Source organism: Arachis duranensis, chromosome 7, assembly GCF_000817695.3.
Source record: "Arachis duranensis cultivar V14167 chromosome 7, aradu.V14167.gnm2.J7QH, whole genome shotgun sequence".
NCBI lineage: Eukaryota > Viridiplantae > Streptophyta > Magnoliopsida > Fabales > Fabaceae > Arachis > Arachis duranensis.
In genome coordinates, this window is record NC_029778.3 from 43,463,778 (window position 1) to 43,481,727 (window position 17,950).

General features: G+C 34.0%; 1 protein-coding gene across 1 annotated transcript; it reads left to right on the forward strand.

The window, feature by feature from the left end:
* Positions 1-1,753: 1,753 nt before the first annotated feature.
* LOC107458889 (myosin-12-like) lies at positions 1,754-13,506 on the forward strand. Its single transcript, XM_016077103.3, is given in 39 exon segments — positions 1,754-1,814; positions 2,378-2,521; positions 2,620-2,765; positions 2,854-3,010; positions 3,091-3,149; positions 3,240-3,399; positions 3,485-3,634; positions 3,735-3,871; positions 3,953-4,099; positions 4,518-4,619; positions 4,703-4,760; positions 4,843-4,944; positions 5,041-5,078; positions 5,278-5,404; positions 5,526-5,696; positions 5,777-5,908; positions 6,008-6,114; positions 6,450-6,510; positions 6,642-6,819; positions 6,947-7,152; positions 7,293-7,412; positions 7,541-7,639; positions 8,004-8,219; positions 8,707-8,846; positions 8,924-9,025; positions 9,435-9,621; positions 9,683-9,736; positions 9,830-9,886; positions 9,889-10,071; positions 10,189-10,341; positions 10,421-10,627; positions 11,068-11,217; positions 11,309-11,379; positions 11,480-11,579; positions 11,670-11,726; positions 11,815-11,871; positions 12,060-12,140; positions 12,557-12,639; positions 13,094-13,506. Coding segments are annotated over 38 exon segments (4,575 nt in total). The 5' UTR covers positions 1,754-1,814; positions 2,378-2,443; the 3' UTR covers positions 13,236-13,506.
* The last annotated feature ends 4,444 nt before the right edge of the window (positions 13,507-17,950 follow it).

The window sequence follows — 17,950 nt, forward strand, 5'->3', positions numbered from 1 at the left end:
TTGATTAGAGAGTGTTGTGAGGTGTAGTTAAATATTTGCTTTGAGAGTGTGGGTGTATTGGGGTGCCGGTGTTAAAGAGAAAGAAGTCTATGTGTTATAACAATTTTCACATAGTGATATTCTTTGGTTGTCATTTGGCAACGGCCGTGGTTTTTTCTCCAGTAATTGGAGTTTCTACGTTAAATTCTTGTGTTGTGATTGTGTCTATTTTATTTCTCTGTGAAAAGTATTTTCTCAAAGAGAAATGCTGTATTATTCCCAACAGATATTCCATTGAATACCTAAGTTTTTCCCCCTAACAATATACCAACTCTCCTTAAAGTAACATGCCATCTATGGATAATATACATCTAGATTAACATGTAAGTATAGATTTTAATTACTTCTATTATTTAAAACGAAAATATAGACATATAACTTAATATGGTTAGTAAAGATGTTAACTATGGGAATATTGAATTGAGTTTTTCTTTCCTTAGAATTGCAATGTCGAAAACATTAAAAAGGTATGTTATTTAAATACCAAAACGAATTACATGCATTGACATCTAACTCAATTTAGTTATTAAAAACCATGCCTGAATTAAGACTTTAGGGATATAATGCAGTGAATATTAAAGGCCAACAGAAAGTATGAAAATTTATATGCAGAAACATTATTAGTTAAATACTTATATTCACTCTGTTTTATAATAATCTAAAAAAAGAAAAATCTTATTTGAAAATTGTAGCCACTATCTTTGAATGTTTGGCCAACCTATTCTTCTTTTCTGATTGAAGTCGAATATTAATGTTAGATAATGACATACAATCATTTACGAAAATGTTTGGTAACCAAAGAAAATTAGCCAAAAACAGTCATAACTTACCTTATATAGCATTCATTAATTGTTGCGACAATTAATAAATACTAAATAAGATCAGTTTTAACCTTTTTTTTTTCCTAGCATTACTGAATCATTTATGCATGAATCTTTACCAATGAGTAAATTAGATTAAAATCTAACTTTGTGAGTACAGTCACCAGAATGAACCAGCTGTTTCATTTTATTCATGCTACCGCTCACTACCATATAATACATCAGACACAGATCATACCAAATCAAAGGCAAAATTATTAAAATTAAAAAAAAAAACAATAATATCACATTCCGAAAGGAACAAGTTGTGAACTATTATCACCTGGGCGGTGGTGGTTTCATTCTCCGTATGTCTTAAGCAACATGGCCCCACCACAGTGATCATGTTGCAAGCCGCAGACACATGATTTCAATATTTTAAAATGTAAACAGTTTGCTTTTTTCTTTTTTTTTAAAAAAAAATCTGAGGCTTAGCTCTCCTGGTTCCATGTAAGCATCTACCGTGGAAGGAGCAATAAAAAAATAAAAATGAATAAATAAATTACATGGGACTAAGAAGAGAAAGGGTGGTAAGTGAGGTGTGAGGTAAAGGAAAGTAATGCATGCTAATATGCTATTGCTACAACTTTTTAGCTTAAAGAGTAACCAACCTGGCATTTCTTCAGCTTTTTTAGTTTCCCTTTAGAACATTCATTTCTGTTCTCTGAGCCTCTCTGCATCCTCTATCTTCTAGTAACTATCTTGTTAGGATCGGTTTGGCTTGGTTCAGTTCGGCTCGGTTATCTGATTTTCATGAAAAGCAGAATTTAGCATAATGGTAAGCTTCACACCATAGATGACATTTTACTTCATTTTTTTGTTGATCTCCTTTCTTTTTTTTTTTTTGTGATGGTTGGTGTGGTGACAGAAATCAATGGCAAAAATGCTACCATCGTTACTTCAAATGGAAGAACTGTAAGCTTCTTTTCTTTTACCTGATCATGTAACTGGAAACTCAAAAGCTCTGTTAGCTATTAGTGAAACAATACAAACTTCCTCAGAACCTTGTTCTTGACTACTATGGATCCAAATTGTAGACATGGAGTAGCTATACTATGTGATTATCTGATTTTTGGTTTCTCACTGAATCTCTCCACCTAAAGGCCAAGAATTAATCCATCGCAAATCAGGGATCTATTTAAGAGTTGTCGCTAGCCAATGAGTTGCTATTTACTTCATAATAGCATCAATGCAAAAGTTTTAGCATTAGAGATACAGTTGCAATTTTCATTTTCACTATTACTAATATATAATTTAAATTTAGTCATAGAAAAATATTTTTCAGAACATAAAAAATATATATAACTTCTTTCCCTCAAATATGTCCAAATTAGAGTTTCAAATCATAAAGTAGCATTTTGTTTTCTAAATAAGAGACCAAAAGCTATACTTGAAAGTCAAGCATGTATCACTATACTCTTGAGCTAAAAATACAAGTAAACAAGGCAGATAAACATTAGCATTACCTTCAATTTCAGGTGGTGGCAGAGATTTCGAGTATTTATCCGAAAGATACAGAAGCGCCAGCAGCAGGAGTTGATGACATGACAAAGCTGGCATACCTCCATGAGCCAGGAGTCCTTCATAACCTTGCCATTCGTTTTTCTCTTAACGAGATATATGTGAGTCGCAACCGGTTCATAAAACTCTAAATGTATTTATAGGCCAATATTCTAAGAGAAATGAGCAATATTTAACATCTTGAAATTGAAACAAACAGACATATACAGGGAATATCTTAATTGCAGTGAATCCTTTTCGACGACTGCCACACTTGTATGATATCCATATGATGGAGCAATACAAAGGAGCAGCATTTGGAGAGCTTAGCCCTCACCTTTTCGCCGTTGCCGACACCTGCTACAGGTATATAACAATGCAGAAATAGATTTGGAGTACATTTAAAATCAGAGGAAAAGAATTTGATGAAAATCAGAATCATTTAACATGTCAGGGCAATGATAAATGAAAGTAGAAGCCAGTCCATTCTGGTGAGTGGAGAGAGTGGAGCTGGTAAAACAGAAACCACCAAAATGTTAATGAGATATCTAGCATTCATGGGAGGAAGATCAGGTACGGAAGGAAGAACGGTAGAACAACAGGTTTTGGAGGTGAGTTTGAATACTTCTTCAATTGTTTCTTCAACCGCTGTTAACACCATGTACATGTAGTAACATTTTCACTTCTTCAGTCCAATCCAGTGTTAGAAGCATTTGGAAATGCCAAAACTGTCAAAAATAACAATTCAAGGTAAATTTTAGAGGCTTTTAAAGTTCAGATTTTATGTCATAGTTTCCACTTTTCTTCTTATCCTAATAAAACTGTCGGAGTTTGTGGCAGTCGTTTCGGCAAATTTGTAGAAATCCAATTCGACAAGAATGGGAAAATTTCTGGAGCTGCAATTAGAACATATCTCCTAGAGAGGTCACGAGTATGCCAAGTGTCCGACCCGGAGAGAAACTATCACTGCTTTTACATGCTTTGTTCAGCACCACCAGAGGTGAATGAATTCTCCATAATAATCCTGAAAGAAATTAAACATAATTTATCACTCACAAGACTAACTGTTACACTTTACTCAATAGGATGTAAAGAAGTACAAGTTAGGGAATCCAAAGCAATTCCACTATCTTAATCAATCAAACTGTTATGAAGTTTCAAATGTAGATGATGCAAAAGAGTACTTGGAGACCAGAAATGCAATGGATATTGTAGGAATCAACCAGGAAGAACAGGTATAGGATCATCACATTTGTGAATCAAATTTTATTATTTCAATGAAGCATTGATTTCTTTCTATACATATATTTAATTTAACAAAATTTCCTTACACAGGATGCTATCTTTCGTGTGGTCGCGGCAATCCTCCACCTTGGTAACATTGACTTTGTCAAAGGGACTGAAGTTGATTCTTCCAAACTGAAAGATGAAAAATCACTGTTCCACCTTCGGACAGCTGCAGAGTTGTTCATGTAAAAATCATAGATCCATCCACAAATGCCTCTAGTTTCAGTATTTCACCTTTATTGTCCTTTGACTCACCATTTGTTCAGGTGTGATGAGAAAGCATTAGAGGACTCACTTTGCAAGCGTGTCATTGTTACTCCTGATGGCAATATTACAAAACCACTCGACCCGGACTCAGCTTCTTTGAGCCGAGATGCTTTGTCAAAGACGGTTTACTCAAAACTGTTTGATTGGTAAGCTTCTTTAAGCAGTCTGATACTAGATTTAAGACAATAATTCTAAAAAAAACCAGCAATAACAAAACTTTGATATCTTGGAAATATTCTACTACTACTGAACAACAGCAATCATAATATTAATTCATAATAAATCCTAAGAAACCATCCTGCAAATAAATGATCTCTACTTCCAATTAATAAGAGGGGTGTATCTATCATGTGCAGATTACAAATTGAGAAAGTTTTTATTGGAAATACGAAAATCTTAAGTTTCCAATGCATTTGTTCTGTATCTATTAAATGAAAAAATTTAAAACCTTCCACTAATGGTAAGCTTATTATGTGCCCTAAGAACACATATTAGCTAAACCCTTATAAGAGAACTTTCAGCTGAGTCAAAGAGTAAACTAAATGAATTATCAAAATATGGCAGGATTGTTGACAAGATTAACAGTTCAATTGGTCAAGACTCCAATGCAGTAAGCATAATAGGAGTCCTTGATATTTATGGGTTTGAGAGCTTCAAGATCAACAGGTATAGTACAATAATTTTGCATAATAAGGAAAATTTCTGCATTCCTATATTATATAGTCTTAACCTGTTCTACATTTTGTAAGTTTTGAGCAACTATGCATCAACCTAACGAACGAGAAGTTGCAACAACATTTCAACCAGGCAAGGCTATTTACCTTACAAACACAATTTGAGCATTTTTGTTGCTGCAAATATTAATATAGAAATGTATATATTTCAACAGCATGTATTCAAGATGGAGCAAGAAGAGTACACCAAAGAGGAAATCAATTGGAGCTATGTTGAATTTGTGGATAATCAAGATGTTCTTGATCTTATTGAGAAGGTAACAAGAGACTTTGTGTCATCATTGCTTGTGTATGGATCAGCTATACCAGATGAAACCACGAAAGACATGAAACTGATTATTTCTTGCTTGCAGAAACCTGGGGGAATAATTGCTCTTCTTGATGAAGCATGGTATGTCATTTTTCTCAAAATATTGTGAATATATCCAAATAGCAAGACAGATGAAAACAAATTTTATAACAAGCATGAAAAATAATTTCCAAAAGAGGCGCAAACATGTTGGTCGAACTCGCTTATACAGTACTAAATTAAAAGCTCCCCTTCAAACAAGTGAAAACACCATTTGAATTTGTATTTGTATTTTCTGCAGCATGTTCCCCAAGTCAACTCATGAGACTTTTGCACAAAAGATGTACCAGACATATAAAGCACACAAGCGCTTCAGCAAACCAAAACTTTCTCGGACAAACTTCACAATTAACCATTATGCTGGAGATGTAAGCTCAATAAACTCTTATTTTCTGTGTCCATAAAGTTTGAATTTCTTTCTTGGCCATCCAATCCAGTCAACAAAAAGTAAAAATGTTAATTTCTTTTCACAAATCCTTCTTAGTACAGGTCACATATCAAGCAGATTATTTCCTCGATAAAAATAAAGATTACGTAGTAGCGGAGCATCAAGCTCTTTTATGTGCATCCAAGTGCTCATTTGTTGCAAATCTTTTCCCTCCTTTACCTGAGGAAACATCAAAGCAATCAAAATTTTCTTCCATTGGTTCTCAGTTTAAGGTAATATCAAATGGATACTTGTTGCTTCGAACACTTAACCAATGCATGAATTGCTTCTGAATCTAATCTTAAACATCCAGCAACAACTACAATCTCTCATGGAGACACTGAACACAACAGAACCACATTACATAAGGTGTGTGAAGCCAAATACAGTCTTGCAGCCAGGAATCTTTGAGAACTTCAATGTCCTAAATCAGTTAAGATGTGGAGTAAGTTAAATGTGTCCTACTCTCTAAAATGTACAAGAGTAAAGTAAATTAGATTATTCCCTCCCACCAAAGAAGTTTATTCAACCGGTGAACTTGCAGGGAGTACTTGAGGCAATAAGGATTAGTTGTGCCGGATATCCAACGAAAAGAACATTTGAAGAGTTCCTTGACCGTTTTGGAATGCTAGCTCCAGATGTCCTTGATGGGTATTAGATTATTTTACTTTACAAGAAAATGACAATTTTAGGTTTATTAAAAGAAAACTGAAAACCATATTCATAAAACATTATAGTGTAAGAATGATAAAGCGAAGATGTAATACAAGCAATTTTATGTAAAACTACCTAAAGCATAACTTGAAAATAACAATAAGAATTATCTATTATGTAGCTCATATAGATATCAGAAAATCAATTGAGACTGATTTGAAATAAAAGCATAGGCCTATTGTTCTCATTGTTAAGTGTTAACTCAAACAAATATATATTGTTAAGTCTTCACATATAAAACCTCATGATAAGTGAGTCTTTCTTCTGTGCAGGTCAGATGAGAAAAAGGCAGCTATTGCCATATGTGATAAGATGGGATTAAAAGGCTATCAAGTAAGTATATACATTCCATAACATGTCAGATTCAAGAAAAAGGCACAATTGTCCCAAAAAAATTGCTAGTAACTTATAAGTTATAAGCTCTAATTCATTTTCCCTCACCATGTATTGTCACTTTCGATCAGATGGGGAAAACAAAGGTATTCCTCAGAGCTGGACAGATGGCCGAATTAGATGCACGAAGAGCTGAAGTCTTAGCCAAAGCAGCAAGACTCATACAGAGACAAATCCGTACACATTTAACAAGAAAAGAGTTTATCACCTTGAGAAATGCTACAATTCATATCCAGAAAATTTGGAGAGGTAAGCTGTCTTCACATAACTTTCTGTTTTCAGTTCATGTATTCCTATTTCTTGATTGCATCATTGTGATGGTGTTGTGCCAAAAGTAACTGAACTGAATTATTTTCCTTTGGCATTAATATTTCAGCAAAACTTGCACGTGAACTCTATGAAAATATGAGGAGAGAAGCAGCCTCAATCAGGATACAGAAGCATGTGCGTGCACATAGAGCAAGAATGAATTACACATCATTACAAGGATGTTCTATAGTAATTCAATCTGGAATGAGAGCATTAGCCGCACGAAACGAATTTAGGTACCGAAGACAAACGAAGGCTTCAATCAAACTTCAGGTAAAGACAGCTAGAAGGAGTATCTAACACCAAAATAGATCATGAATTTATGACCACCATATTCATCTACATGAATTATATGAATACTTTGTGTCTCTTAGATTGAATGTTGACTATTCTATTTTATTTTCCTCTCAAAGACACAATGGAGAAGAGTTCAAGCTCTTTCTGATTACAAACAACAAAGGAGAACAGCTATTATATTTCAGTGTCTCTGGAGAGCCAGAGTAGCAAGAAGAGAGCTCAGAAAGCTTCGGATAGTGAGTTTTATTTATTCTTATGTTTCTTATTTCATAAGCTTTCTTCCAATTCTTTTAGAATATCTATAAGGAAAGAAGGGATATTTGAAAAAATAAAAAGGCATGCTCATTTTTAAGTTACTGTGTAGGCTGCAAGGGATACTGGAGCACTTAAGGAAGCAAAGGACAAGTTGGAGAAGCGTGTTGAGGAGCTTACATGGAGATTAGACATCGAAAAGCACATGAGGGTAAGGACTCTTTCAACTAATACTCCATTATGAATGCCAAATCGCTTTAAGCGTTATGGTGAATAGATGTAAAAAAGAGGCAGCCCGATGCACAAGCATCCTGCATTAATGCAGGGTCTGGGGAACGGCCGCACCCAAAAGGTGTAATGTACGTAGCCTAACTTGATAATTATGTCAGTGGCTGTTTCCACGGTGAATAGAAATAAAATAAAAGGAATTATTTTGATTCAGAATATTCTCTTAAATCAAAAGTAACTGCACAGTCCATACTGCAAATCATTCAAAATAGCAGTGAAAGGAGAAACTAATTTGTTCATAAAGCTTTTGTATCCACATCAACTAATCAAGAAAAAACAAATTTCAGGTTGACCTTGAAGAAGCTAAAGGACAAGAGATTGCAAAACTACAAAACACTTTACAAGAAATACAAGGTCAGCTAGATGAAGCCCGCGCTGCAATTATTCATGAAAGAGAAGCAGCAAAACTAGCTATTGAGCAAGCACCACCAGTAATTAAAGAGGTTCCTGTTGTGGACAACACAAAGCTAGAGTTACTAACAAATAAAAATGAGGAGCTGGAGGTAAATCTCAACTTCCATCTCAGAATGGTACAATTTACTTTCAGAAGTTTAATGCTGAAAACATCAGAATTACTATAGGTAGAAGTTCCAATACTGCAGATAAAATTTCATGAAAGAAATTATGTGATATTTTTAAATAGTATATACGAAAGAAAGGACTATACTTTTAACCCCTTTTCTTTCTCAAGAAGAAGGCTATGTCATTTTCCAGTAGAAATTTAAGTTACAAAAAATTATAAAATGGTGCCTCATGGAATAGAATGTATGATTATTTGCAGAAGAATAGAAACTTCCTCATCCAAGAAAACGTATTGATTCTTGGGTATTAAGATAGAAAATGCTGCTACGTGCTAACACAATTTCGGATGCAATGTCAAACCATCAAATGACGATTCAGATAGTAAAAATACAGCAGCATGTATGCATTGTTTTTCACATCATAATTAATAAGATGACATGTAATTTCATTTAACTTCTGAATACATAGACTGAAGTAGAGGAGTTGAAGAAGAAGATTAAAGAATTTGAAGAAAAGTGCTCAGCAATTGAAAATGAGAATCAAGCTAGGATTAAAGAGGCAGAAGAAGCACAACTAAAAGCAACACAACTTCAAGAGACTATTGAAAGGTTGCTTAGCTCCGAATCATGCAACATCCTTTCCATCATATATATTGCCACTAACGGTCTATTATTTTTAACTCCAGATTGGAAGTGAGCTTGTCCAACCTCGAAACTGAAAATCAAGTGCTATGCCAGCAGGCATTGGTAGAATCAAAAAATGAAGATCTTTCCGAAGAGATCAAAATGTAAGAACTATATACTATTTGCACCTTCTATTATTCCTTTTCTTTTGTGATATCTAGCATCAGAAAATATCAGTCTGGCACTGATGAACTTGAATCTAGCCAACTTTAAATTTTAGTATCCCTTGGCAATATGGTGATAATATAAATGATATGCTTACTTTAATTTTAGGCTCTCTCTTCCTTTATTTTCCTTTCCGCAAAAAACAAATAAATAAATAAAAATTCATGGCGTGTTTTACAATATTTGTTACTTTCTTTTCTGTACCTTCTACAGATAACGCAAATAAGTGAATAGTTTTAGTGAAGATTTAAAAACTTACATCAAATACCAGAAGTAATTGCTACAATAACCCTGGCATAATATATACTCTTCTATAGTGAAATACTGAAACTCTAATGCTTTCTGTAGCCTAAAGGATCAGATAGCAAACCTAGAATCAGAGAATGAACGCCTGCGGGACCAGGCAGAAGCAGCTGCCATGGAGCAGAAAGTTCACCCAGATATAATAGCAACAAACCAGGAAATTTCTGCTGATCAACACGAACAACATATCCAACAAAGAATTGTAGCAGATAATGTGACTCCACAAATCAAGGTACACCACTTTAATTTTTCTTACAAAAACAAATCATTTTATGACATTATCTTTTATGAAGGTGCAGAATCTAGACAATGGACATCTAGCCGAGGAAGAATGCCGTGGAAGAAAAGTATTTCCAACTTACCTCATTTGTTCATTTTGTATTTCTGGATAACTAAATAAAATAATGTTCTATATCAAATAATAAAAATTATATTTTCAGGAACCAAGAGCAGCTGTCTCCTTCCTTACAAAACAAAGATCACTCACAGACAGGCAGCAGCCTGTAAACAGGAAAGTTATGATGCACTGCTCAAGTGCCTTACCGAAGATAAGCGTTTCGAGAACAACAGACCAGCAGTTGCTTGTATTGTTTATAAAGCACTTCTTCATTGGAGATCCTTTGAAGCAGAGAAGACACATATATTTGATAAAATTAGTCACACCATCCGATCATCTATAGAGGTAGAATCTTCCAAGAACTTTAATACCTCAATAAAGATTAAGTAATTCTAGTTAACAACATCGGCTCTTGAAACTTCATGTATTATTAAATCAACTTACTATTTTTTATGCTGGCAGAGTCAAGAAGGAATCAATGATCTAGCATATTGGCTTTCAACAACTTCAACACTTCTGTTCTATCTGCAATGCACACTCAAGGTCAGCAACACATCTAAGATGGTGTCACGCAATCGAAACTCCCCTGCCACTCTATTTGGAAAAATGGCACAGGTAAGCTTTGAAAACTCAAATTTCCTTGTATTATATCAATATAAAAGAAACTATATTGGTTGTTGATATACAAAACCAGGGTTTACGTTCATCTTCATTGGGAATTGGGATTTCAAGTGGTTATAGTGGAATGGTGGACAAGCACAATGACCAATCTAAAGTGGAAGCCAAGTACCCAGCAATTCTGTTTAAGCAACATTTGACTGCATATGTTGAGAAGATATATGGAATGATCCGTGACAGTTTAAAGAAGGAGATCAGCCCATTCTTGAATTTGTGTATTCAGGTAAATCATCATTTTCAAGAAAACCTTCTATAAGAATATAGTACCTCCAGCAGTAAGATAGAATACTAAGCTGCGTTTGGTTTTGATAACAGATCAAGACACAAAAATTAGTATTTTTGTATTTTGTCTAGTGATAAATTGAATATAAGAAAGAACAAATTATAGAAGTCCAATTTACTCACATCTCCTCAAAACATCTCTCGAAAAAAAAGTTAAGGCAACTAGCAAGAACTACATCAAAATGCTAACTCCTTAGGAAATTAAAGCATCACCTCACAATAAAAACTAACAAATTCTCACGAGACAAATGTTGTCATGTACACATTTCCACACATCATATATATCAACCTCCAATTTGCTAGGCCATAAGAAAAACTTCCAAATCACAACATGGGATTAGATATGGGATGATCTAATAAATCTTTTATCACCATTAACAGGCACCAAGAGCCATAAGAACCAGATCAATAAGAGGGTCATCCAGAAACATCCATTCGAATATACTTGCAAAACAACAGGCACTGCACATGCACTGGAAAAGCATTGTCAACAAGCTAGATGAAATCTTGGGTGTACTGTCTGATAACTATGTAAGTATGAAGTAGTACTCAATATTTTCTTTGTTGGGTTATACTTACAAGAGAAGAGATTTCACAATATTCCATGATCTTGTGACTTCAGGTCCCTTCCATGATAACAGGGAAGATATTTAGTCAGGTTTTCTCATTCATGAATGTCCAACTCTTTAATAGGTGAGACGATTTTCTTCAATTTCTCTAAGCATATTTGAGTAGTAAACACTGATTCAATTTAATGTAAGTTCTCCTAATGCTGTGAACATGATTCTCTCAGTTTGTTGCTTCGTCGAGAGTGCTGCTCCTTTAGCAATGGAGAATATTTGAAGGCAGGTTTGCATGAGTTGGAACTGTGGTGTCTTAAAGCAACAGATCAGGTAAAGATTAGATATTTGCCATAAACCATGGCCAGAGTGAAAAGGACAGAAGCACAAGAAACTCACTTTCTATGTATTTTTACACTGCAGTTTGCTGGGTCATCTTGGCATGAACTCAAACAAATACGCCAAGCTGTCGGATTTCTGGTACACAATCTGATTGAGATTAAAGAGAATGCACTCTTCCTTTCCCTTTCCCTCTATTCAATTCTTAAAAATTTCTTCATTTATGCAGGTCTTGCATCAAAAGGCTCACAAATCTTTGGAAGAGATCACCAATGAACTCTGCCCGGTAACTTGACTAACTCATCCATCCAACACATCAATATGCTTCACTCAAACTTAAGGATTTCTATTAAGGATGATTTCTCTAAACTCTAAACTCACATGGTTAAAAGTTCTAGGGGAAAATGGAGTTATTCTGATTCATGTCAATATATATAACCTAACATTTTTTTGTTTACTATTTTCCTATATCAGGTGTTAAGTATTCCACAAATATATCGTATTGGAACTATGTTCTGGGATGACAAGTATGGATCTCAGGGATTATCTCCAGAAGTAAGTGCTTGTCTCTTTGTTCACATATATATGCAGAACTAATGCTCCGTTGTCCAAATATTTTTCGCAAGCTTTCATTTCCATTTTAAGGCAAATACTTGCATACATTGTTTGCTTCAAAAGGTATAATAAATGACAACGGAATAGCAATACCTAAAAAACTATTGCTAATCTGCTACAATAATCCACAGATAGGTATTAAATCTTGGGGCAACTGACCGAATTTCAAAATGGGAAATATAACTATGAACAATATATCGTAACACCAAAAGAACTGACCCTGAATTCACATTGAGAATTAAAACAATTGGGACAACTATCATGAGTTCATTCTGCATTAGATAACCTTACACAAAATTACAGATAAAGCCTAAAAGCATGTTCAAATTATTTCTTGTTATTATTATTCTGTACAGGTCATAAGTAGAATGAGAGTACTTATGACAGAAGACTCGACAAGCATGCCCAATAACTCATTCCTTCTTGAAGTGGACTCCAGGTAATTAATTATTAATTTGTTCCTATATCCATTCTAAACTTTACTTTTTGTATGATCCATACCAAGAAGCCATTATGCAGCATATAGAAAACAGTATATATTCAAACTAATTCCTAACGAATTTTAAATCAGACATTTTGGTCCTCAATAAACTTTTATTACTTTAGAAGCCCCTGAAAATTATACCTCTAAGGCAGATTAGTTCCTTTATCACTTTTAATGAAATTTATAATATGTGCATTTGGTAAATTAATCTTTAACAAATTTTATTATAAGAAAAATTAGTCCTCCTTATATAGTGACCAATTCGTCTACAAGACTTCTAAAATAATAAAATTTTGTTGAGGGTAAAAAAATGTCCGATTTAAATTTTTTTGGGACCAATTTAGATGTTTGCTCTATGGAAAAATATTCCTTGACAAGCTATTGCACTGTTTCCTTGTACAACATTCAGCATACCATTCCTGATGGAGGAGATGTTCCGATCTATGAGTGACATCAGACTATCAGATATGGAAGTGGATCCACCACCAATCCTCAGGCAAAGGTCTGATTTCCAATTCTTACTGCAACACATTGAAAGCGATTCTCAGTAACCTAGCAAAACTTTGGTGTTCATACACAGTTATACTTTCTGATTTCTATTTATTTGATTTGAGTTTGGTGTGAGGAGTGTAAATTGAGTGAAGAGGTGAGGGATTGTATTTTTTTTTATCTATTCTTTTTATTTATTTTCTGAAAGTTTCCTATTTTTTATTCTTCTAGGGCTTCCTTTTAAAAAGAAGGAATGCCACAGTAAAATTTAATGTTGTTGTACAGTATAACTTTTGAAAGGAATGAAATGAAAGGAAAGCTTGATTTTTGTTATGTATATTTGAATATGATGCATAGTACTATTGAAAGCATAAGTTTATATTTTCATATGAGGAAAATGTTATAGCCTAACATATTTTGTTTGTTCACATGCTCAAACTTATAAATTCATAACAATTCAACCAGATATCTTTTAAATTATTTTCTTAGTCAATTTTTTATTATATTAACTTAAAAAATAATAAAATAAATACATCTAAATAAATTTAATATTTTTAAAATTTAAAATATAAGTTAAAAATAAAACTTAAATAACACAAAATTAAACTTTAAATCTCTAAATTTGTTTTAAATTTTTTAAACACTAACACATCTTAAAATAAATCCCTAAATTAGAAATGGCAAAACTCTCCGAAGTGCAAGGATTTTCACAAAAATCACCCTAAATAGAGACACGAAGATAGAAAATTTGTCCGCGAATATAAGAATAAAAAACAAAATTCTCCTAAAGTAGAGCGCGAGAACCCGAGCGGAGATCCCTGTCCGATCTCCACTAATTCCCAAATTATTAAATATACTTAAATACTCAACTATATCCTTCGCCACCTTGTTATCTCTGATCATAGCGTCATTTTCCCTCTTCACCGCTGTGTGACTGCGTTTGTTCCCCTCTCCACTGTTCTGAGCTCTGCTTCGCTGTTCGTCGTCCGCTTGCGTCTAATAGAAAGAAGCCGCTGTCTGTCGTTGAGAGCATCTTTGTCGCAGTTGCCGGTTGTCCCTCCTTTAATTCTCCTCCTCTCCTTCCACTTGACTTTAAGTTTAGAGAATGGGGCCCGTAGAAAATGGAGATCCATGGGGAACGGGAATAGAGGGCAATATTTCCTTATGGCAGGGATTGGGGGTGGAAACGAAGAGCGAATTTGGGGGACCGGGAGAGGGAGTAGGGAGGCATCCCGTGCCCTGCCCTGACCTGTTGCCATTCCTACCATAAATATTCGAAAACATGTTTTACTCGAGTAAAACTTTTAAACCCCGCAAAATCTAGACCTGCAACACCTCACACTCCTCCTCCGTCACTGCACTCCTCAATCAGCGTGCTTCTCATCTTCACCGTGCTCTTCTCTCACGTCGCGCTTCTCAGTCAGCTTCATTAGCGCTGGAAACATGTCTTAGCAACGCGTTCTTCCTCTTTTCTTTCTCCTCTGTGTCTCTTCACCGCGGCTCTCATCTCAGCAACGCACTTTTTTCTGATATTGTAAAAGATTATATCTTTTTAATCTATGCATAATCTTTTATATGTCACTAGTATTTTATTCGGATGTGTTTGTGTTGGTAATTTTTTTGCTTATTCTGTCTTATTTGAGATTTGTAATATTAATATAATTTGGATGTACCAAACTACCAATACCTAATTTTGAATGTATTTATGTTATTTATTTAATTGTGGATGTGTTTGTGTTTCTATATATTTTCGTACAAGATTTGTGTGAACAAGAGATGAATTTTAGATATATTTTAAAAGCACTATATTTGTCATTTATTATTTTAGACGTATCTTGAGCATATTTAAGATACTACATTAAATATTTACAATATATCTAAAATAGTATAATTGCATGCAAAATAAATTATAAATACATCCAAAACAAAATTATATTTCAAAATACGTTTTAAGCGATTTTAGTGTCTCATTAAAAAACCAAAAAAACCTCTTTTTTGGAAACTAAAAATGAACAAATAAAAAGAAGTTATTTTTTGTCTGTAGTATTTTTTTATGTGTTTGTGTTGGGATATTTTTTATTATTTTATTGATTTAAAATTTATAATATTAATATAATTTAGATGTACAATATCTAATTTTGAATGTGTTGATGTTGTTCATGTTAATTTTAGATGTGTTTGTAATTCTGAAGATTTTGGTGCAAATTTCTGAATGCTAATTTTGTTCATATTAATGAATATCGAAATAAATTTAAATAGAGGAAAACAAAGCAATGTTGTACTTGTGTAGTGGTGATGATGATGAAAAACAAAAAAAAAATCAATATCATAAATTGAAATCCAAACGTAACCATTTTTTTTACTGAAAAAAATAACAATCTCAATTGATAAAAAAAGAAGTTACATCATGTATTTTATTTTTCTATAAATTGGAATATAAATTTATTAAAAAATATTATAATAAATAAATCAAATTCAATGGCTAATTAATAGATAATTGTTAAAGAATGAATAGCATTTCTCAATTCATAAATGCTATTATTTACGTAGAGTTATGTTGTATTGAGAGCAATTTAATAGTACGACACAAAAAAAAGAGTAATTTTTATAAATATTTTTATAGAAAATAATTAAAAATTATGATATTGTGTTGGATTTTTTTGTCTCTACTTTGAGGATTTTAGAACCAACAAACATGAGTTGGAGGGGCAAAATATGAATATCATTGTAAAAATCTAGAAAAATGATACATAATTAATTAATAAATTAAATATGAGTAAAGAAGGTTAAAAATTTATAATTTATAATTTGAAAAAAATAAAATATTTAGAACGCGAATCTTAAAGGTTTTGACCTAAAGTTGTGCCAGCATACTAAAACGGTTGAACCCGACCTCACTAGGCCCAAGCCCAAGGCTTAAAAGCCTCAAACTTGCAACATTTAGGCACATTTAGGCCCTACTACCCTCATTTGAGAGAGGAGCCACGCTAATGAGCGGATAATTTATACGCTTTTTGGCATTGTTTTTAGGTAATTTTTAGTAGGATCTAGCTACTTTTATGAATGTTTTCATTAGTTTTTATGCTAAATTCACATTTCTGGACTTTACTATGAATTTGTGTGTTTCTCTGAGATTTCAGGTATATTCTGGCTGAAATTGAGAGACCTGAGCAAAAGTCTGATAGGAGGCTGACAAAGGACTGCTGATACTGTTGGATTCTGACCTCCCTGCACTCAAAATAGATTTTTTGGAGCTACAGAACTTCAAATGGCGCGCTCTCAATGGAGTTGGAAAGTAGACATCTAGAGCTTTACAACAATATATAATAGTACATACTTTATTCGAGATTAAATGACGCAAACTGGCGTTCAACGCCAGTTTCATGCTGCATTCTGGAGTCAAACGCCAGAAACACGTCACAAACCAGAGTTAAACGCCAAAAACACGTTACAACTTGGCGTTTAACTCCAAAAGAAGCCTCTGCACGTGTATAGTTCAAGCTAAGCCCAAGAACACACCAAAGTGGGTCCCGGAAGTGGATTTCTGCATTTAGACTTATTTTTGTAAACCCTAGTAGCTAGTTTAGTATAAATAGAACTTTTTACTATTGTACTAGGGGTCCCTTTCCCTAATTTCGAATTTCATATCATATTTTGGGGGATGGCCATTCGGCCATACCTGGACTACCATCACTTATGTATTTTCAACGGTGGAGTTTCTACACATCATAGATCAAGAGTGTGGAGCTCTGCTGTACCTCGAGTTTTAATGCAAAGTACTACTATTTTCTATTCAATTCAGCTTATTCTTATTCTAAGATATTCGTTGCACTTCAACCTGATGAATGTGATGATCCATGACACTCATCATCATTCTCACCTATGAACGCGTAACTGACAACCACTTCCGTTCTACCTTAGACCGAGCGCATATCTCTTGGATTCCTTAATCAAAATCTTCGTGGTATAAGCTAGAATTATTGGCGGCCATTCTTGAGAATCCGGAAAGTCTAAACCTTGTCTGTGGTATTCCGAGTAGGATTCAAGGATTGAATGACTGTGACGAGCTTCAAACTGGCGATTGTTAGGCGTGATGACAAACGCAAAAGAATCAATGGATTCTATTCCGACATGATCGAGAACCGACAGATGATTAGCCGTGCTGTGACAGAGCATTTGGACCATTTTCACTGAGAGGATGGGATGTAGTCATTGACAACAGTGATGCCCTACATACAGCTTGCCATAGAAAGGAATATGAAGAATTGGATGAAAGCAGTAGGAAAGCAGAGATTCAAAAGGAACACAGCATCTCCAGACGCTTATCTGAAATTCCCACCAATGAATTACATAAGTATTTCTATCTTTATTTTAATGCTTTATTTATTATTATTTTCAAAAAATAATTATAACCATTTGAATCCGCCTAACTGAGATTTACAAGATGACCATAGCTTGCTTCATACCAACAATCTCTGTGGGATCGACCCTTACTCACATAAGTTATTACTTGGACGACCCAGTGTACTTGCTGGTTAGTTGTACGGAGTTGTGACAAAGTGTGATTCACGTTTGAGAGTGCTACCAAGTTTTTGGTGCCATTGTTGATGATGACAATTTCGTGCACCAAGTTTTTGGCGCCGTTGCCAGGGATTGTTCAAGTTTTGACAACTGACGGTTCATCTTGTTGCTCAGATTAGGTAATTTTCTTTTCAAAAAAAAATTTTCAAAAATTTTTCAAAAAATTTTTTTCTTCATTTTCATTTTTCAAAAAAAA